The 22,248-nt window shown below is 37.7% G+C and overlaps 1 protein-coding gene across 8 annotated transcripts in view; it reads left to right on the top strand.

Annotated features, from left to right (window-relative positions):
* The window catches only part of PPP1R9A (protein phosphatase 1 regulatory subunit 9A), a 265,453-nt gene extending 243,995 nt beyond the window's left edge, over positions 1-21,458 (top strand). For 5 of the 8 annotated variants that reach the window (XM_075922340.1, XM_075922338.1, XM_075922342.1 and 2 more), the window contains 6 exons: positions 1,285-1,381; positions 1,481-1,558; positions 7,101-7,299; positions 9,495-9,614; positions 12,879-13,061; positions 14,864-21,458. In XM_075922340.1, the coding sequence (XP_075778455.1) occupies positions 1,285-1,381; positions 1,481-1,558; positions 7,101-7,299; positions 9,495-9,614; positions 12,879-13,061; positions 14,864-15,076 (890 nt within the window). In that variant the 3' untranslated portion in view covers positions 15,077-21,458. Of the gene's footprint in view, positions 1-1,284; positions 1,382-1,480; positions 1,559-7,100; positions 7,300-9,494; positions 9,615-12,878; positions 13,062-14,863 lie in introns of those variants that run through there. The other 3 variants (XM_075922344.1, XM_075922343.1, XR_012902046.1) reach the window with 2 other exon arrangements.
* The last annotated feature ends 790 nt before the right edge of the window (positions 21,459-22,248 follow it).

Below are 22,248 nucleotides of genomic sequence, written 5' to 3'. Positions count from 1 at the left end.
GCTAGGAAGTGGCCCAATGGAATGTTGTCACTTGTAGCTCCAGCCCTGGATTTGGTACCTATGCAAGGAGCCTCATATTAACTTCTGAAGAGCCGCATGTGGCTCTGGAGCCACAGGTTGGCCACCCAGTCTTAGTGATTCTGTAAACTGTTGATGCAAGTGCATCATGGACCTATGAAAAGCCTCTTTGAATGAGCATGCAGGATAGGGAACTTAGCGGGTAAAGTCGTGCTTGTGATAGTTTTTGTTTCTTGCTTGTATAACGTCAGCAGACCCCAGTCTGTCATTGTCCAGGATCAAAACCTTGGAATCTTTATGCGCGAGTCTCTGTTGCATGAGCTAAAAGACACATGTCTCTTAGCCAAGACTGTAGCAGACTCATCAATCTCAAGCTGGTTTAGCTGCTACTAGACGAGAACAGAGTGCCGTGCCATGCCATGCCATGCCATACCATGCGGAGATAAGTTATACTTGCTTGCTTGTTCTTAATTCTGAGGGCTTGATTTACTTGATTTACCTGAGTAAAACCAGGAGTAAATCTAGTGAATTCAGTGGAGTTGTAGGTTGTATTGTCTATTTCCTCTTTTGCTTTTTGTAGGGTTATCAACCAGTAACAGTAATCAAGAGAGGAAAGTATAATTGTAAAATAGCAGAAATTGCCAAAGGGTCTCAGAGCAGGTGTAGAAATTGAAGCTATTTTTAATTCACTTTTACAAACTGACTAGATTTCAAGTTGACAGTGTCTCCTTTAATCAAGTCATGAAAACAAAATAGGTTATTATCTCTTGGCACTCGTGTCATAAAAATTATCCAGTTTTCTGAAGCTGCTGGAGTCTTTCAGAACAGACACTCAACAGCTATCTTTGACAGTAAAGTATACCCCCCCCCCCAAAAAAAAGCTTACTTTTGGCAAAAATAGAGATTACACAGACCCCAGGGTTTAAAAATGACTCATTTTTTACATTTTTCCTTATTACCCTTTGTGTGGCTTGCTGTAGTACAAATTCTTACATTAAAACTCAATTAAAATAGGTCCCCTTCCCCATTTGTTCTTTCAGTACTTTCTCTCAAATTTCAAAGTAATTCATTGAGGTATTTCTTATATATTTCATCATAAAGAAAAGATGTTATTTCTGTGGTTGCACCTAATTAAATGTTATGCCCCCTCTATTTCAATCGATATATAATATGTATGCATGTACAAATGCACATGCATACAAACTGTTCTGGAGGAACTGTTTAATATCAGATAAAATAATAATGTATATTTTTTCATGTACAAAGATATCCTAGGTGATCACACAGGTACCCAATCATCAAGAGCAACCAGCCCTACTATGGGGCAAGCAGAAAAAATAAAGCGCAAACTTATGGATCTTGGGTAAGCATTTTATTGTTTAAAAACTAGTTTTTTATTAGAAGGGGTGGAAAGCTAAATTTCAAATAACATTTTTGTTGATGGCCTCTAATCTTGTTATAGGCGTCCCTCAAGAAGGAGTTCCCACAAGAGCAAGAAATGGAAAGAGAGAGAAGTCCTTAGGGTGACCCGTTGTACCAGGTATGGGTAAAACAACAAAGATGTAATCTATCTCGTGCCAAAATCTTTAGCAAAACTGTGCTGTCCACAAAGTGAAAGCAGCAACAGTCCATCTTTCCTGTGTGTAGTGCTAGAATACATTAATACCAATGGGGCCAAATTCTGCTCTTATTGGCTTTCATGAATCTCTGTTATGGCTCGTTGTTTTAAAAGAGAAACTAACATAGATGGAAAGATACTTTAACAAATAGCAAAATAATAAGTACTCAAACAAGAAAAATAAATTGAGCCACATAATGCACAAGATCTGCCTATTGTCCCATTGACAATGATGAGAATGGCATAGACAGATTATAGAATTCACACACACATACCAATATAAAATATTAGGGCTGTCAAGCGATTAAAAATTATTCATGATTAACTGTACTGTGGAACAATAAAGCAATCTATTTAAATATCTTGGATATTTTCAAATATGTTGATTTCAATTACAACACAGAATACAAAGTATAAACTGCTCACTTTATTTTATTACAAATATTTGCTCTGTAAAAAACAAAAGAAAGGTAGTTTTCAATACACCTAATACAAATACTGTTGTGCAATTTATGATGAAAGTTGAACTTACAAATGTAGAATTAGGTACGAAAAAACCTTCATTCAAATATAAAATAATGTAAAATTTTAGAAACTACAAGTCCACTCAGTACTACTACTTCTTTGTCCAATTGCTCAGATAAATAATGTGTTTATTTTTGCAGGAGATAATGCTGCACGCTTCTTGTTTACAATGTCAACAGTAAGTGAGAACAGGTGTTTGCATAGCATTGTTGCAGCTAGCATTGCAAGGTATTTATGTGCTAGATGTGTTATGAATTCATATGTCTCTTCATGCTTCACTCATAATTCCATGCTGCTGACAGGTTGTTCATGATAATGATCCTGAGCAGTTTGGACAGATGTGTGTTCATTTTCATTATCTGAGTCAGATGCCATCAGCCAAACGTTCATTTTCTCTTTTGATGGTTTGGGTTGTTCAGTTTCCGCATCAGAGTGTTTGCTCCTTTATGACTTCTCAAACCATGCTCTACAGTGTATCACTCTCAGATTTTAGAAGGTGCTTCTAATTTTTAAATCTTTTAATCAAGTGCTGTAGCTATCTTTAGAAATCTCACATTGGTAATTATCATAGGAGTAGCTGTGTTAGTGTAAATCTGCAAAAGCAACAAGGAGTCCTGTGGCACCTTATAGACTAACAGATTTATTGGAGCATAAGTTTTCGTGGGCAAAGACCCACATCAAGTGGGTCTTTACCCACGAAAACTTATGCTCCAATAAATCTGTTAGTCTATAAAGTGCCACAGGACTCCTTGTTGATTTTGCACATTGGTAATTGTTTGCCTTTTGTCAGATCTGAAATGGAAGTGTTCATAAAACAATCAATTTATGCTAGGTCTTTATCTGAGAGTGCTATAATATGAAATATATGTCAGAATTAGATAAAACAGAGCAGGAGACATACAACTCTGCCCTAAAGGGTTTAGTCACAAATTTAATTAACATTATTTTTTTAATAAGCATGAAAGCATGCCATATATAATGGTGGCTGAAGCATGAAGTGGCATATGAATACTTAACACATCTAGAATGTAAATACTTTGCATTGTCAGCTACAAAATTGCCAAGGTGTCATTGTAAACAAGAAGCAAGAAGCATTATCTCCAGTAAAGGTAAACAAATATGATTGCCTTAGTGACTGGGGAGTCATTTTTTGGGGAGGAACATTAGTTCGAACCAAGGAGTTTGATTCGAACGAATGCGGCGTGGAGTGCACTTTCACTTTTGAATCATCTGGCGTTTGGAATAGTGCGCGGCCAAGATTATGCTAATGAAGTGCGGGATATTTAAATCCCGGCTCCATTGACTATTTCGAATGCCTGCATTTGCATCCCTAGTTTGAACTAGGGTGCAAGTGTAGACATACCCTGGCTGAACAAGAAGTAGGACTGAGTAGATTTGTAGGTTCTAAAGTTTTGCATTGTTTTGTTTTGAGTGCAGTTATGTAACTAAACAATCTACATTTGTAAGTTACACTTTCACAATACACAAATTGCACTATTGTATGAGGTGAGTTAAAAATATTTTATCATTTTACAGTGCAAGCATTAGTAATAAAAATAATAATATAAAGTGAGCACTGTCCACTTTAATAGAAATCAATATATTTGAAAATGTAGAAAAATATCCAAAAATATGTAATGCATTTCAATTGGAATTCTATTGTTAGTGTGATTAAAGATGCAATTAATTGTGATTGTGATTATTTTTTAGTTGTATGGGTTTAAGTGATTAATTGACAGCCCTATAAAATATATGTGAGGGCCTTTATCCTAAACGCATGATTCATATATCACCCAACACAGAAAGTCTCAGAAGGGTAGCCATGTTAGTCTGTAACTGAAAAAAAACTTAAAAAACAACAAATGATCCTGCAGCATCATAGGGTATGTCTACACTACCACCCTAGTTCGAACTAGGGTGGTTAATGTAGGCAATCGAAGTTGCAAATGAAGCCCGGGATTTAAATATCCCGGGCTTCATTTGCATCTTGCCAGGCGCTACCATTTTTAAAGCCCTGGTAGTTTGGACTCCGTGCCCGCGGCTACACATGGCACGGAGTAGGTAGTTTGAATTAGGCTTTCTAATCGGTGGTGTAATTGGTGGTGTAACAGTAGTTCGAATTAGAAAGCCTAATTCGAACTACCTACTCCGTGCCGCGTGTAGCCGCGGGCACGGAGTCCGAACTACCGGGGCTTTAAAAATGGCAGCGTCCGGCAAGATGCAAATGAAGCCCGGGATATTTAAATCCCGAGCTTCATTTGCAACTTGGATTGCCTACATTAACCACCCTAGTTCTAACTAGGGTGGTAGTGTAGACATACCCTTAGAGACTAACAAAAAAAATGTAGATAGGATCATGAGCTTTCGTGGGCAGGGTTGTGCCCACAAAAGCTCATGATACCAACTCAGAAAAGCAGTCTTTGATGGGATAGAGGTCAGCAGACCTTAAATATATTTTCGCAGCAGCAGCTTGTTTCAGAAAGTGAACAGCTTCATAACAATTTGAAGATACATAGGAAAATTATAGATTAGAATTTGGCCACATCATCTCATGTAGAGTGATGTTAATTGCTTAACAGCAACATCTTCAGTCCCTCTGTTCACTCAAACACAAAAATCCAGAATTAGCAATACCACACCTCTTTCCCACAGTACATATAGTGAACTTTGCTTGAAGATCTCCTGTGCAAGTAAGTACTAGGGGGCTCTGACCAGATCTCATACATCTCCACTTATCAGAGGATTAAAGTTCTGGCAATCAATCTTCCAGGGTTTGATTTAGCTGCTAAAGACCTGCTGAATTGAACACTGAGGACACCCCATTGGCACTCCTTGCTGACTGCCCTGTACTTGGATATGGTACGGTCAATAATAAATAACACTCAGATACTATTTAGTTCTCATCGGCCTCCAGCTTGCTTGGTAGTCAGGTTCTCTGTGCCTCAGTTTCTCTATCTGTAAAATGTGTGCAGTGCTTCCAACTTCACTGAGCTACTGAGTTAGTAGGTAAATGGTGGTAAATCCATTTGAAAGCTTGAAGTGAAAAGCATTACTTACCCTTCTTAAAAATACTACAGCATGCTATTATTTTGGGATGTCAAGAAATTGAATTTTTAAAAGAAATATAGCTCTAGGTTCTGTATAATCATTTTAAATACATCCAAATTTCATTAGAGCAAATAAATGTCTCCACACAACAAAATATACTTTTCTCCACGAGCCTGCTCTGAAACCCAAATGAGCCCATGTTGATCTAGATTGCATTATTCTGGTAACCAATACAAATTATATGTATGCATGAGAAGACAAGCCTTTTGAAACGTCACAGCCTTTGGAATATACCCACCATATATTGATAAAAGCATAAGAAAGATGGAGGGCTAACATTCTACTCTGATGTCACTATAAAGATAAAAGGAAATTTATTAATACCCGATTTACACTATGCACAGGGCGCTGGAACAATTTGTGTAGTTAGGGTGCTGATTGCCATTGAACCAAAACGTAAACCCTCTATGTAATAGAAACCACTTAAGCCTTGGTTCCAGCATCTGCTGCTGCAGCTAAACACAGAATTTTGCTGCGAGATCCAGGGGCAGAATTAAATGCCTGTATTTTAAATAGGGATGTTAGCAACTACCTGGATAACCATTTAACTAATAAGCGATTGGTTAACTACAACAGCTCCCTTCCCCTGCATGTTCTGCATTTAAAACTCGGACAGCAGGCTGGCTCAGTCCCAGTCCACCGGTCCAAGTTGTAAATGAAGAGCACACAGAGGAGTTGCCTGCCACCCCTCACTGCTGCCTCTAGTAGAGAGGCAGCACTGTGAGGTGGCAGGCGGGATCCAGTCCATGCAGGGAGCTGGTTTAAAAACAAAGGCTGCAGGGTGGGGCAGCAGCAGCTCCAGTCTGTGTGGGGTCTGAGCTCCCAACAGAGGGTGCTCCAGCATCCCACAGAGCAGTCTCGGTCACAAGGAAAGAAAGCTCAGGGTCTCCCACATACAGGGGCTGCTGCCACTTTATGCTGCTGCCTCTGTATCAGAGACAACAGCGCGGGGCAGCAGGCAGGAGCCGGTTTGTACGGGCAGCCAATGCGAATAAGCAATTATTAGACTGGCTCCCCTCATGGACGGGCTCTTGCCTGCCACCCTACACTGCTGCCTCTGATGCTGCTATATCAGAGGCAGCAGCACAGGATGGCAGGAGGCTCCCCAGGAGTGAAACCAGAAGTGCCCTGGCTGCTGGCCCCATCCCCAGGGGGCATTGAATAATCATGTTACCACTAAAAATTTGTTGTAGTTAGACGGTTATTAAAATTGAATACAATTATTTATCTAAGATTATTAAAATAATATAAATTTCTGACATCTCTAATTTTAAAGCAGTAGAACTATTCAACACTGAAACAGGCTATCATAAATCTTGCTCAAAAGGTATCTCAAATTATAAGCAAAATTCATAGGCTTCAGTCGCTGGCAGTTCCAGTGATTCTGGAATGTAAAGTCTTTGGGGCAAGGGCCCAGACAGTGTAGCTGTCCATAAAGCACTTAACACAATAGAGGTAATAATTTAAGCTGTTTGTTTTATAACTGTTAGCTTTTCCTTGCTTACGACATTCAATTCATTCTATTTTTGTTGTAACAAAGGTAGGCTGATCATTTGATCAGGGTTGCCTAAAAGACTTAATATAGAAAAGCCTTTAAGATTTATGTCAGGATGCTGATATTACTTATAAAGAACTTGGAATTCAGAAACTCCCCTTGTCTCCCTTTATTTAATGGTACGTTTTCAGCCTGCCATTACCTACAAGTTATTTTAAGGTTCAACCATGTTTTTAGAAATAAGTACTCTTTTTGTAATTCTTTTATTTTAAACTATTATTAGTTTGTTTTTTTAGTTTTACAATCTAATACGGGTCCGGGCCTTTCTTTAAACAGGACCACTAAAGAGATGCTGGAGAGTTCAGCAACTAATGCATCTGTGTCAGAGCAATCCTCCTCTCTTCCCCATGGCATAACCTTCCCATGGTATGGAGAGAATGGCAGGGGATCCAACTCCTCCAGCAACATTCCTTCATCTACCAGCTCAACTGAACCATCCTCTGAAAACCTAAGTCCATCTAAAAAAGGGTCCAAGGTAGAAAACAAATGCTACCTTATTCCCAGTATGTAGGAAACTCAATGCTTCGGGATAAATAAAGACCAATGTGGTAATACTGCAATAAACAATGCATGGTGTTCATTGTACAGTAAAAACACATCAAAAAACCATATTTTAATATTCGAGATTGTATACCTGTTTATTCTGTCACTCTTGATGTATGTGACTAGTCAGATAGGTATGATGTACTGCACCATACCAAATGGCACCAGTGGAACCTAGCATTTTTATCCATGGAACAAATGCTAGATTTGTGTATTAAATGTAAAGTATTGTACTGCATTTTTCAGGACTGATTGTCGAGGGGAGGGAATGTCTAACTCTGTTTAACCACTCAAAGTGCTTGCAAACTAAGAAATGTTGATAATGTACACTGTTTGCAGTATTGCTGTAGCCATGTTGGTTCCAGGATATTAGAGAGACAAGGTGGGTGACATAATATCTTTCATTGGTTCTCTTCTGTTGGTGGAAGAGATCACTTTTGAACTTCACTGTCAGTTATTTACCTTTTTTTCCACATAGCAAATCTATCTGTTGCACATGTTGGATATGAGATTGAATTTCATTTTTGAAGATATTTGAACTAAAAAATGAATTCTTTAAAATATTTATGTGAATTTCCTTTCTATGTGCATTAAAGCTTTCAGCATGATAGCCCTAGAGTTTAATGTATGTAACTTCCTGTGTTGTTTAATTTGTTTTCATCTGTGGGAAATATTTCTCCAGTGGAATATACCTTGTTATAGCCTGTGCTCGTCACTATATTGGGCTGGAAAGGAAACTGAAGTGGTTCTGACCCTCCTTTTCAGGAGAGTGACTCCAAGTACTATTAATTTTTGAAGTTATCTAGGGCATTTGCCATTCATTAGGACCTACACAAGATCATAGAACTCTGACTGGAAACAAAAGCTTACCATTATGTGGAGCGAAAGACAAGATTATCTGATTTGGACTGAGCAATGATAGAGCACATAAAGGCAACACTGTGGGAGACGGGCAGATTTTCAAAGGGACAAAGAGCAGTTGGGTATTCCCAACTTTCATATGATGTTACTATCACTCTAGTTCTTCAAAAGGCCCTTCGGCAGAAAAAAAGAAGATGAAGATTTGGTATTCTTCATATTTTAAAAAGAGTTAGTTCAAAAACCTGTGGGGTTTTGGTTTTTGTTTATTGTCAAAACTTCAAAACTGACTTATACTTTTGACATTATTGTACATTCATCTCTGGATTTGAACACCAAGGTTGTGGAGTCTGGATCTGTTTGTTTTTTATTGAACTTTAGGCGCCCTAGGAATTCCTTAATGTTTGTTGTTGTTTTGAAATTGAACTATTTTCCAAACTCTAATGCAGATCTGTTGCTGATTGTAGTATTCCCCAGTGGTGATTTTGACGACTTTCTAGAAATATATATGAATCACAGATTTATATTTTGCTTACCCTTGCTATAAAGTATAATGCTTGTCATTTCATTTTTTAAAGAGAAGATTTTTTTTTCTGGTTATGGTTGCTGTAAATAGCAGCACCTAATGTCAGAAGGCCTCCTTTACTTTATGTCTTACCTGAAGGGTTCAGCAAAGAGGAAAGAAACTCAATTCTCAAAGAGTTTATTTAGGAACCAATCTAAAATGGATTCACAGGATGATTTCCTTGCCTTTTCTATAGTGACTTTCATTTCTCCCTCATAAGCCACCCTCTCTCCTACCCATTGCATAACTGCATGTGCTGTTTGTCCTAAATGTGTAGAGAGCAGGCATCCTGGAAGGCTGCACATGGTATTGATCAGCCATGAGAAGCAGTGAAGTTGGCCATCTCCAAAGGTGGCAGGGAGTGTCATCTCTCTAAATGGAAGCCTGGAAATTGCTCTCAGACATCTTTGTTACTAAGACACTAACCTGACAAAAATGTCTCTAACACATGCCACAGTAATAATATGTTATTTGCACTATTTTTATAGCTGTGTTGGTCTCTCTAATACCACAGTAATAGATGTATTACGTATTATTTCAGCAATCATTAACAGTAATAAAGATTGGGAGTCCTTGTAATAATTGGTTCAATAAATTATTCAAATCACTCCTGAACTATGCCAGCCTGGAAGGGAAAAGCAAGTCTCCTACAAAATGTGAATGTAAGGTCTTATTTTAACTATGACCCACCTTTTTGTCTACAGAATTTCACATTCAATGATGACTTCAGTCCCAGCAGCACAAGTTCAGCTGATTTGAGTGGTTTAGGAGCAGAACAGAAAACCCCTGGTTTCTCACATTCCTTAGTGTTGTCATCAGATGAGGTATGTCAAAGTCATTTTTTACAATGGACAAGAGTTAATTTATTTCTCCAGTAGGGTTTTTTCCAAGAAGTATTCAAATTATATTTATTTTCTAGAGCACATCATTGGAAAAGAAGAATTTTATTACAGTATTTCTCTCAGTTCAGTATATATAGGGAATAAAATAGGGAAATAACAAAATAAGATTGGCTTCCTAAAACATGCTGCGGCCAAACCCATCATTTCATTTCTGTGTATTTTTCTTATTCTTACATATTAGTACATGCATGTGGACCAATGTACACAGTTTGTTAATGTCATATAACTGGGATGCCTTTGAGGGAATATGGAGGGTAGGCCCACTAAGTTGTCATAGTATGTTATTGTTACACCAGCTAGTGAAGATGTTTATATCGAATTTTAAAGATTAACCTGCAAAGATGCATCGATCCAAACTCTCTGTGCATGCTGTGTAAAAAAACCCACCTATCTGTGTAGTTTTTGCACACTAATACACATATCTATAATATGTAAACTTTATATCATGAAAATTTCATTTACATTCAATTTGTGCTTGATTTGTGCATACACCATTGAGCCGACTTACATTCTGTGCTGTGTTTTGATCAGGGATTGTCTTATTTTGTTTCTTTGCACAAGTGTTAGTGTGAAAAACTTGTGCCCTTTGGATTGGGTGCCAGAAATACATGTCACAGACAAGCTATGTTTTGAAAATTGGGTTCTTAAAAACAAGTTTGGTAAAGTCAGTTGGCCAGCTCTAATGTGGAGCTGCAGTTATTTACATTAGCTCAGGATCTGGGCTGCTGATTCACTAAGCATAAAATCATGCTTAGGCCACAAGTGAACCCAGATGATGTGCAAAATGAATATATTTTCTTTTATATAAACACAGATGCTGTCATCCACTCTAAATGTTATGGTGAACTCCATATTTTCTTGTGTGAGATACCTGCCAGGATTTGCTCTAGAGAGTTTAGAGCACTTACGTCTGTTGTTACTGATATATGATATTATATCATTGCATGTAAATATTATTAATAATTTATAATAATTTGTGTTGCATATGAATATTAATGCCTGCTCTGCATGTGTTTAAAGGACTATTATAGATACAGTTGTCAAAATTTTAGGCTACAAAACTAAAAATCCCTATAGACAATACTTACGATGGTAGGAATATAGCTGCTGCAAAAGGAGTAGATGTTTACTATGCTCATAAGAGTACTGACCAAGGGCCATGGGTAAATGTCTGTACTAGTAAGAATAGCAAAATGCAAAGATCTAATCATTTAGACTCATTCATTCTACATGATCTTTCTAGTTTAACAGTACATTTCACTAAAACCTAATTAAAATATTTTGCTCTTATTATTTCATATAATTCTTATTATGCTATGTATTTTATTGTGATAATATTCTGTATCTGGTATGCCGAATGGTAAGTTAGAAAATGCTTCCATTTTTCTTTCTAAACTCTCTTTGCTGTTTCTGCAATATCTAATATGAACAGGTCTATAAAAATAAAATAAAATTGACCTCTCTTGTCCTCTGCTGCATACTAAATAGCAGCTTCCAAATGTGTCAGCATGTCCTGTGAGTGCCACTGAAGACACCTTTCCAGCTGCTTAGATAGGTCATTGGCCATTCACTAATAACTGCTACAGATCTGGGGTTATTAGTGATGCCGCCAAGAATTGCTTCTATATACCTCTCTGGTGGAAATGACATACCCACAAAAGTATAAGCAAAGGGAGGGTGGAAAACCCATTTTTATTCTACTTTATACCCCAGAAATTAAATTTTTTGTTTCCATTGAAGTCATTGGCAAAGCTCCCATTGACCAAGGATGCAGGATCTGGAATCCCATGGACAGGCACTAACTATTTTGTGTTTTGTAGTTAAGTGTTTTGCACAGCCTTACTAAGTTTGGAAATTGTTTTACAAGTGCTCTGGTTTTCAATAACCAAACCTGTTTGCAAATTGTGTTGCTGCCCTTGCCTGAACGCTCTCGCATGCTGTTACATGTTCTGTATTTTGTTACTATAATGCTTTTCTTTCCCATTTCTTTGTTGCGCCCTCACTCAGAGCCTGGATATGATTGATGATGAGGTGAGATACTAGTGAGCTCTTTGTGGTGGACTGTGTGACTGTGGCGTGACAACTTGTTGTCTCATTTGCAGATTTGCATTTCTGAACTTATTCTGTTGTGCGACAATTTTCCCTGTTAACCATAAACACCCCCGCACAGGTGTCACCTTTCCTGCCACAGTTTTGTGGCTCATATCAAAATAGAGTCCTTTTGGTTTGTTGAGGTGTCTTGTGGGAGCTACATTCCAGAACAAAGACACTGGACTGAATCCTCTTCTGTGCCGAGCTCTGCTCATGCTTGGTACAAAGTAGGCAGACGTTTAGGATGTATGCCACCTTTCCCCATCCCTGATCCAGGAGCTGGCTGACTGAAGACCCTTCCCCCCATGCAATTTAAACATCCCAAACTACGCCATCTGCAGCCGTTCCATAGCAACTGCTTCACTGACCAAGGATGGATGAAGCATCGTGTTCCAGCTCAACACCAGCATGCCCCCATGTGGAACTAGGGGAGAACAGATGACACTGAGCTGGCTGTGCCAACTTTACATCCCCCAAGAATCCCCTGCTGTCTCCTCTAGCATAACATTCGTGCTGTTTCCTTCACACAGCACAGAGCAGCCAGATCAGGGGCCGAGAATGTGGCTCATTGTCTGTTCTGTATTGTTACTGTGTGTCTTCTTGTAGTCTTCCTAGACAATCACTTCATCTAGTTGTTATCATCATCTTGAATGTTGGGGGAGTTTTCTTGGGAATGTTTTGAATTTCATATTTTAAACCTTCCAAACCTCATATAATGCACCTTTAAGGTGGTACACAGCATTCCAGTATGTCCTTTAAAACCATTCTGTCAAAAAATATGTTAAAAGATTAAAACCTGGAGAGGGAATGGGAATCTTCCCATAGTGAATTGTGCCACCTGGCCATACTAAGCCATTGTCTGTGACTTCCTCTTCTTGTGCCTGTACACAGAAAAATAGAATTACCAAGGGATTTCTATTACAGTATGTAGATATGCAGATAGATACTGTTGTAATATATTGGTGTATCATTACTGAAGTGTTATATAATGGTAGTACAAATGCCTCTACTGCGGTGGTGCAGATATATGCTGCAATATGTCATTGCTAGTCAGTTTTGCACTTCTAATTATATTGCATCATATTTTTGTCACAGATCCTTGATGATGGACAGTCTCCTAAACACAGTCAGTGTCAGAATCGTGCTGTTCAGGAATGGAGCATACAGCAGGTTTCCCACTGGTTAATGAGCCTCAACTTTGAACAGTATGTTTCTGAATTCACCGCCCAAAACATTAATGGAGAGCATCTCCTTCAGCTGGATGGGAGCAAACTTAAGGTAATGGACTGTGTTGGAGATAAACTTTGTATGTTATTTATTGTCACTGGAGAAAAAGAGACTTCCTTAGAATTACAAAAAGAACTGTGTTATGGAACTAAGACAGAATATACTAATAGACATTGTGCAGATGCTCAGAGACTTACCAGAATCGTTAGACCCAGATTTTTAAGAAATTGAGGCCCATTTTCTTTGCAAAAAAGGTGAGTGTTCAGCGTATCCATATTTGTACGTCCAAATTAGATATGTTACATGCATAAGTGGTATCTGGATGTACATATTTCGCATCCAACTCTATTTTGTAAAAGTGTGAGGCATGCAGGATTGTAAATAACTGCACGCGAGAAGTAGAGGTAAAACCTCAGTAGACTTGGCAAAATTCAATTTTAATTTTTTTATAATATCAGTAAATAATATCTGTGTTTGTCAATTTTTTTTCAGTTTGCATTGATTTAAATTTTCACAGTTGTAGGAAATTATGGGTGGGCAGGTCAGACAGGGCTCATGTAGACAGCTACCCTACATCTTTTAAACATGCCTGTTATTTCAAAATACTTTTTAAAATAATAGGTGTGCTGTTTCAGCTCCCTGTTCCACGAGGGTTAAGGGGTATGTTGAAATAGCATTTTATTTAGAAATTTGGTGCTGTGTAGAAGCACCAAATTTTGAAATAAGCTATTTTGAAATACAATCAAAATAAGATACGCAATTTGTATAGTGCAAATTGCGTATCTTATTTCGAGTTTAGGGTGCTGTGTAGACGCACCCACAATAATTATTTAATGAGAGTTATCTATTCTAGTTAAAGAAATTAGAGCTCTATAACAGTTAAAGCACAAATTGTTAACATGTCAAAATATACAAAATAAATATCCTTAAATCAACTTCTAGTAAGTTCTCAAGCAGCATTTTTCTCATTTTGCCTATCTGTTCATTTCTGTTGTCACCAATGGAAATATTTTTATTGCATGTAACTATAGTGAAATCAACATTTACTGACATTTAGCAATACAAAAAATATAATCCTTCAATCCTGAATATTGGACTGCTGATGAAGAAGAGAGTGCCTTGTACAGCTTTGCCTTTTCTTATCTGTCCATTTATATGTTTAATAATCATCCTCTTCCTGTCATACATTTCTCTATCATACATATTAGGGAAGGGGGTTGACAGTGGATAGTGTATTAAAACTAGATATAGTTTAAAAGTTTTGATATATAAAATGTGCATTAATTTGTTGCGATGAAATCGTGAGCATATTGCTAATGAAATAAATAAAAAGTGGAGTTATATAGGGGCTCAGCATCTATGAAATCTGTGAAATTCAAACCCTTAGTGACTCAGCTGGGCACACAAAATTTATCGACTCTTTGAAAATTTGTGTTTTAACCTTTCTATATCTCCAGGATTTTTTATGGGGAAAAGAATGGTCTTATGGCAAAAGCAAAGACTTGGACTAAGGAAACAGAGGGTCTTATTCCTAGCTTTGCCACACACTTCTATGATTCTGTGTAAATCATTTAACCTCCCTGTGCTTCTCTTTCCCAGTTTATCAAAATCTTTAATATTCTCTATAGTGTTTTGATTTCCTCATATGGAAGGCATCATATAATAGAAGTTTATTACACCAAAATAGTAATACTTTGCCCTTCTGTTTCCTACCTGACTTTGTCTCAAGGTTTGTTCAGTTTTGACAGTCTTCAAATTTAGTTATTATTATAAATTTACATAATTTGGTCATAAATGAAACAATGTGGGATTTTTTTTTAATTCTCTTATTCTGTTGCTTTCTTTAATAACAGGCCCTTGGTATGACATCTTCTCAGGACAGAGCAATCATTAAAAAAAAACTAAAGGAAATGAAACTATCCATAGAGAAAGCTCGAAAAGCTCAAGAAAAAATGGAAAAGCAAAGGGAAAAGCTTAGGAAAAAAGAACAAGAGAGACTTCAGAGGAAGTCAAAGAAACTAGACAAGTTTTCATCAGATGCAACAGAGGGCGCTAATGAGCAATGATGAGATGAGAATTACTACGTTGGTTTAATGTGGAGACACTTCAGGCAAAGAAACTTAAGTTGTCTACAGAACTCCTCTCTTTTTCTTGTAATCGTTACCCAGGAATATGTACACAAATATGATGCCATAGAGTGAATAGGGAAGTTGATATTGTGTGGCTTCATTTTCCTGCAGTTACAAAACATGCTCTTATTTTTGACCTGCTGAACAATCCAAACCATTATTTTATTTTATTTGTTGATGTAGATTGCAAGCCAGGTATCCTATTTTGGAGAAACATTGAAGGGTTTTCTTTTCAAGCCACTGTTTTGTATTGGGCTAATTGTGTTTGGTCACATTGGTAATCAATGTGACAAAGAGGGAAGTGGTCCATTTTGAATGGGTTCCTTGGTTGTCAATTGCAATGATCGATGGAGATGTATGAATTTGGGTAACTGGAGTTATTCTCACATCTGTTACCATTGACTCATCTTTCTAACTGGAATCTCAACTTTACACAGCTCTGATAGTTAGTTCTGTCTGCTGGATACAGCTACAACTTGCATCTGTACCTTGAAATGACACTGTTTTGCAAACAATTGTTCAGTTACTCTTCATTATGTTCTGGAGATAAGGACAGGAGAGTAACTACCCTTTCTGGGCAAAAGGAGGGAGGTTGGCACTGTTGTGAACTATACATTAATTAGCCAAGAAGGAGGCAAAGCCAGTTTACAAGAGGTTTTGAGAGTAACATTTATTGTACTGCCTTCTGGTGCAAGGCTGACTTTCTAACCTTGGCACAGCAGGTAGATCTTATAGTACATTGGTCACTGGGCTTCTGGAGTGTACAGATAAACTTTCCTGTAGCACACTATGAGCTTTCTTTTCCAACAGATTCTGAAAAGAAAACTGGGTGTTTTTGTGGGGGTTAAGGAAAATACTACTTCTCCAGATTCCATCTCCACTGTGTGCTGAGGCCAGTGTGCTTTGTGGTCTGCCCTGTAGAGCTGTGATCTAATCACAACCTCTGTCTGCTGAAATGATCTCCAAATTTGAGTCTATTAAATGCTTTCAGTTTTTAAAAAATGCTGCTCAAAGAAAAACAAGATTCACTTATATTAAGACCAACTAATATAGGTTACAATACAGAAGAAGACTATTCAATGCAAAGCTGTTGTGCAGAATCTGTTTTTAACAGAGTGTACTGTGGGCACCCCCACTCAAAATTCAGCCTTCCGCTTTGCAGAATGTTTGGAATGTTTAAAATTGGTTGTCAGCTGCATATTTCTGAGATTTCTTGTATACAGAAATGTCTATTAACGAAGCAAACAGTACAGTCTGGCACTGTGTGGTATTACAGTCTCTTAGCAGTCTCTATTCAAATCTTCATTATTTCGCTGAATGAATGGGGGAACAACGAGCAAGCTTACATAATGGGAAGATGAAGATATTGCATTATGGCTTTGTAGTAAGTGCTTACTATGTAGTAGCATTTATAGGTTATAGCAACATCCGTTCTCTTTAATGCATTCCATGGGTATTGATGTAAGTAGTAATCTGAATAGTCAGTCAGTCATGCAGCAGTTAGCTCTTATTTAGTTAGCTGTTGATGCAAAATTAAAAACTTGGAGGTTCAGCAGATTGAAAGTTAACTGCAAATGCTGAATGATTTTAAAGGGATTTATTTTCGTGTCAAATCCTTGACATTTTCCTTTTTATTATTTTAACTTCTTCTGAAACTCAGAATTCTGGAATGTCTTAACTGGGATGTTATGTTCATTTGTCAAATTTTCATTTGATTTTAATATTTTTACCTGTTGAAAGCTCTGTAAATAGATGCAACTTAAATCACTCAGTTCAAATAATCTGACAAATCTACTTAGCAATGACTTCCTTTTTGTTTCCATATCTACTTTCTACATGTTTCTGGCATATATTTCATTGATCTATATTGAAATTGCTGTGAAGGACACTGTATTAAACAATGTTGGTATTTCTGGTGAGTCTTTGCATTTCCTAGTGTGGCCACAGAGGCCATTAGTGGAGAAATATAACTGTGAGGAGAAATCACTTCTTCAGCTGAATCTTTCTATCTTCCTTATAGGAGACAAATTATGCTATAGTGTCATCACAACCTGGTGATACTAGCACGAGGTTATGAAGTTATATTTAGATAAGTGAAAGTTATCTGAAAGAAACTGGAAATAGGCTATTTTAAATACAATGTTGATAAATGCACTGGATGATCATTTTCTTCTTATGTTATGTTTACATGATGGTAATGTTTTAAGTGGTTGTATATAATAGACTGTAGGCACATTCCTATTTATGTTCCTTATCTTTTTAAAAGCCCAAGGCAGACTGCTGTGTGTTTATGTATTGATTTTTCATTCTTGCTGTTTAGAACAGTGTCTAATTAACCTTGTGAATCAGGTTCTTATTTTGCAGATATCTAATTTTATTTGTGTGCTAGTAATTATTGATTTTACTGTTTTATAGAAACTTTAGAGTTAAATGGTGAATTTAAACTTGTAATTATTTCAGTTTAAAATCTAACTTTAAAAGAGATTTAATTAGTTAAAAAAGCATAAAATGCAAAGTAACTAATGAAAACAAAGTGGACCAAGCAGTATGAATTCTTCTCTTCCTTCTATGATAAGATATATTTTAAAGATTCTTTTTTATTAAAGGTAGTCATTAATGTATGGCATTAATGTATGCTTACAATCAATATCACAATCACAGTGTTCGTGACCAATACCATTTGAGTTATTATCTCTATAAGACCATAAAAGGTTGGTCACAATTTTTGTTCACATATTGAGAAAAGGTATGAATGTGCCCATTACATATCTAATTCAAAACTCAGAATGCCTTTAACCACCCACTGTAAGCTCCCCTAAGAACAATTCTGCTCTAGAATAGTGTATTACTTCTATCATATCATAAGAAGGAACAGAATGAACCAATGTCCTGTATGGAATGAAGAGAGGACTAGTCTGCTCCCAGCCCATCTGGCAGGGTATCTTCCATAAATGTGACACAATTACTTTTATGGCTCCCTGATCCCTGGGCTGCCACTTAGCCATCCCAATTAGTAAGATAGAGCAGTCTCAGGTATTCTGTAAGGTGTGCCAGCTTCTTTGGGGCTATTCTGCAGCCAAGTGTCCCTGGAGCATATCAGCACTCTGACCATACCCTCACTAAGCCAGCCAGCCTGTGCCACTCTAGCCGTTAGTTATTCTCCTGTGCTGGCGCACTCGCAGGTTAGTTCACATACACCCTCTTTTGTTGTGGTAGGTGAGTTCTGGAAGCTTTGGATCTGTTAATAGCAGTAGGTTTGGTAACCCAAATCTGTGTGTTTATGCATCTAGCTATCAAGGCTGTGAAAGAGTGAATGAAGGAGGCAGTGTGTGGGATTTTTAAGATTAGGAAATAGAAGATGCAAAGGTGCTCTCATAGCCTTAGCCCCAGAAAAGCTAGTGCCTGCACTGAGATCCAGTGGTAGAGTTGAAACCCTTCTGGAGCAAAAGGGCAGAGTTTTTTTGTACAAACTGCCAAATACGTATGGGTCTCATTCCCTATTGCCTTGCCCCTTCTGGAACCATTTGCATGTGGGCAAGTGAGTGCCAAAAGCTGTCATTCTAATCAGGTGGTGTTAGACACCCATCTTGTACCAGTGTAAATGATTACACCAAGTGCAAAGCAATGAGGAATTCAGCCCATTTAACACTGCATAATACAGATTGTTATCCACCAGATTTTGCATTTCATCTGCCTGCCTAAGCAGAACTAATGATGTTCATGTACATAAATCACATCAAGTAAAACTAAATAATGGGACAAAACCAAAAAGCCATACAGAGCTGGGCTATGTTTATATACCAGCTTGTGTGGGTGCTTTTATACTAGTAACCATTTATTGTGCCACGATGGAGACTAAGACTCTGCTGCATTTCTACACAAGTGTTCAGAGGATCTAGAGCAGCATTTTCCAGAAGCCACATCAGTCCTCAACTCCCAGTGATGGTAGAAGGAATTGAGGCTGCTTATCATCTGGGCAACCTCAGGTCTGAGCCCTGCCACTGTGTGTACACATGCCTGCTACCAGCTAGGTAATTGTGTGAGACAGGCAACCAGAGGTAATGGTGCTCTCCTGGGAAGATCTTTGGCAGGAGTACAGATTGTGTTCCTGTAGAAATCAAAGGCAGAAATTTCATTTTGCATATGTGTGATTTGGACATGCTGTTCTAATCTAATAACCTGTGCTATGAACCAGAAAATCAGAAAGTTTTGTATTTGCATAGCTGTATTTCTTTAAAAAGTATCTTAGAGTGATTGTACAGGGTGCCAGATCTGGGATTTAAGGAAAATTTTCAGAACCAAGATTTGTATGTTAATTCCTTAGCAGTGTGTTCAAATGGATAGAAAAATTGTTGCGACTCAGAAAGGGAGGCAACTATAATGTTGTTCTGGGACCTGATCCTGTCTCCATTGGAGTTTTTCTCATTAATTTGGGGAGGCAGAAGGAGGATTGGACCTCTTAATAGCACTTGCTTAGTTCTGTGCTATGCCTCGAGGAGAAAGCGGGCAAACTTGTTTATAGCTATTATTCTGTAAGCTTTGAAATCTCAGAACATCTTTGAAAAATAGATGTTTGAAAAAGATAGCATGTATTTGAGCAACCTGGAAGTCTTATCAGTTTGAATGAAAGGGGCAAAGTGCACAGAGATTTCTTTTTAGTCAGTGATTTAGAATATTAAAATAAATCTACATTTCTAGAAATGAAAATGATGGAGTTTGTGGTTTGCTTTTTAACATACTTATGCATTTGTGTGTGGACATAAAAATGCACACAAAATATACACACTGTATTGAAGCAATTAATAGCAGGGAATGCATACATAACTGAGATGTAGGGCTACACATGCATAAAACACACATCAAAAGTTCTGATAACATGATGAAACTAAGGAGAGCAATTTGTAGCAGCTGTATAACTCAGATGTATTTCCAGCCTCTCTCTGTTTCCATGTTATGTTTTATATACTGGATCACAAAATTTTTAACAAAAACATGTATTCAAGTCATATACAGACTATTCCTCTGTACATCTCTCTGCATGTTGTCCTTGTGGTCGATGGGATTGAACTAGTATTATGAGAGAGAAACTTTTTGTACATTTTGTAAACTTAGCTTTGATGTCTAACGGAAAGCTTTGAGCAGTTGATTATTGGGCAGGATTGTGATGTCAGAAGTGACTCATCCAATCATCACACAGTTAAGCTATAAATTGTGCATGTTGCACAGTCATTTTCAGCAAAGCTTGTATATGTTTTATTGCAGTTTCTCCAATTTATAAACTGTCCTATTTGAAAGCTGTGATATAGTCCTAAAACTGGCCTTCTTTCACTGTCTGGCACTGCAACAGACTTTTTATTTTTTTATAGCCAGTAAATGATGACAAAGGATGTGTATATCCTTAGGAGGCTTTGCCTTTAGCTCTGTGCTGCTTGTTTTTCAGAAGTTTGGACTCTTAGACACACATCTACTAGTTTTTCAAGCCTAATTCTGTGTGATGTTAAGGGCCCTTCAGCACTTCTGACTTTGGAAGAAGGTGCTCAGCATCTTACAGGATCAAAAGCCAAATCCAGTTGATATTCTTCTCGGTGTGAGTTTTGCCATTGACCCAGAATGAGAGCAGACTTAAGTGTAAATGCAGGAAGACTCACAAAACTGATGAAGTGTCTAGAAGAAAAAAAATGACATGGATCGAAAGACAATAAGGAACAAACAATCCTCAAATGTAGATGACTTGGTGCACAGTGAATCTCCCCAAAATATATTTGCTTTCCCTGACTTTTACTGTCATAACTACTGCTTTTGTATTTTTCAGTGGTGATGTATTTATAAAATGACAAGTGTTATACTTATTGCTAAAAGACCGGGCAGCTAAGAACAGAAATGCACTGTGCTCCACTGTAAAAACTGGCTTCTTTTATTGTTTGTTTTTAAATCTTAGAAGGGGAGAAGGTTTAAGTTTCAGAAATTTTTAAGATCAAATGTATATGAGAATTGCATGTTATCCTGGACTTTTGGTTTATACATTTTGGTGTCTAATCATCTGCATGGAAGAGACAATAGTGCCCTGTCTAACCTTGTTCTCTTGTGCTTGGTTAATATGTACTTCTCTAGATTGTTGAGTTTCCATAAACATTCCTTTACATTTGGTTATTTGGAGGCATTCAAAGCAAAGCATCATCATGGTGGCCCTTTGTTTTCTTACAGATTTAAAAATAAGCCACCTCTGATTAAAATTAATTTGTTAGCATAAATAAATTTCTTGCCAATGAGTATTATTGTTGTTAGACAACGAATGCAATAAAGAGAAATACTGAAAGTTGTTACAAGAATTTTTATTTAGTCTTCACGCACTACATTATTCAAGAATTTAAAAACTTATCTAGATTGGACGACTGCCTTATCTAGGTCTGTCTATTGCAGAATAAGATAAAGCCACACAAATTCTTAGTGCATAGTAAGTTTCCATATGGCAAGCTAGCAATCCCTCAGCTATGTCTCCCTGTAGGCAAGCCCTCCTTATGCTTCTATTGGCTTTCACTTAAATAAATGGTGCACAAAGGGTGTCATGTAGCCCATTGGGCTTCTAAGTGTGGCCTGCAAGACATTTTGTTCTGTTGCCCACGTACAGGGTTGTCAGATGCTGCTGGTTTCTGTAAGGCTTTTATTTCCCTACTGCTGTTACTAAATTGAGAGGTATGCAAAGAAGGGCATGTGACATGAGTTGCATGCTGTGTTGAAAATTGTTTCGCAATCTACCACTTGGAGTGTAGGAGGATTTTAAAAGGATGGCCTGAGTGCCCTAGCCCCCTAGGGCTCTCTAGCTGCACCAGAGCATTAGGGGCAGAGTTTTGCAGCCAGGGATGGAGTTCCCTGGTGCCACAGCCTGGGCTGGAGCTCTTGCTTCTGCCACAGTGCTAGGCTGCTGCAGAGCTCTGAGTTCAGTGGCACCCAGGAACAGGAGAACAGGGGCCAGAGCTCCCCAGCCACAGGAGGTACAACCTGTACTGCATTGAGTAGCTACAGCTATTTGTTCTCCACTCCTCTGTCTCACTTCATGACTGACTGAGTACATATACCACAGCAGTGTGTTTAATATAAAAACCATGATG

Source organism: Pelodiscus sinensis, chromosome 2 (genome assembly GCF_049634645.1).
Source record: "Pelodiscus sinensis isolate JC-2024 chromosome 2, ASM4963464v1, whole genome shotgun sequence".
Taxonomy (NCBI): Eukaryota; Metazoa; Chordata; order Testudines; family Trionychidae; genus Pelodiscus; species Pelodiscus sinensis.
Note: the sequence above shows the minus strand (reverse complement) of the source record. Positions and strands in the feature narration are given on the sequence as shown.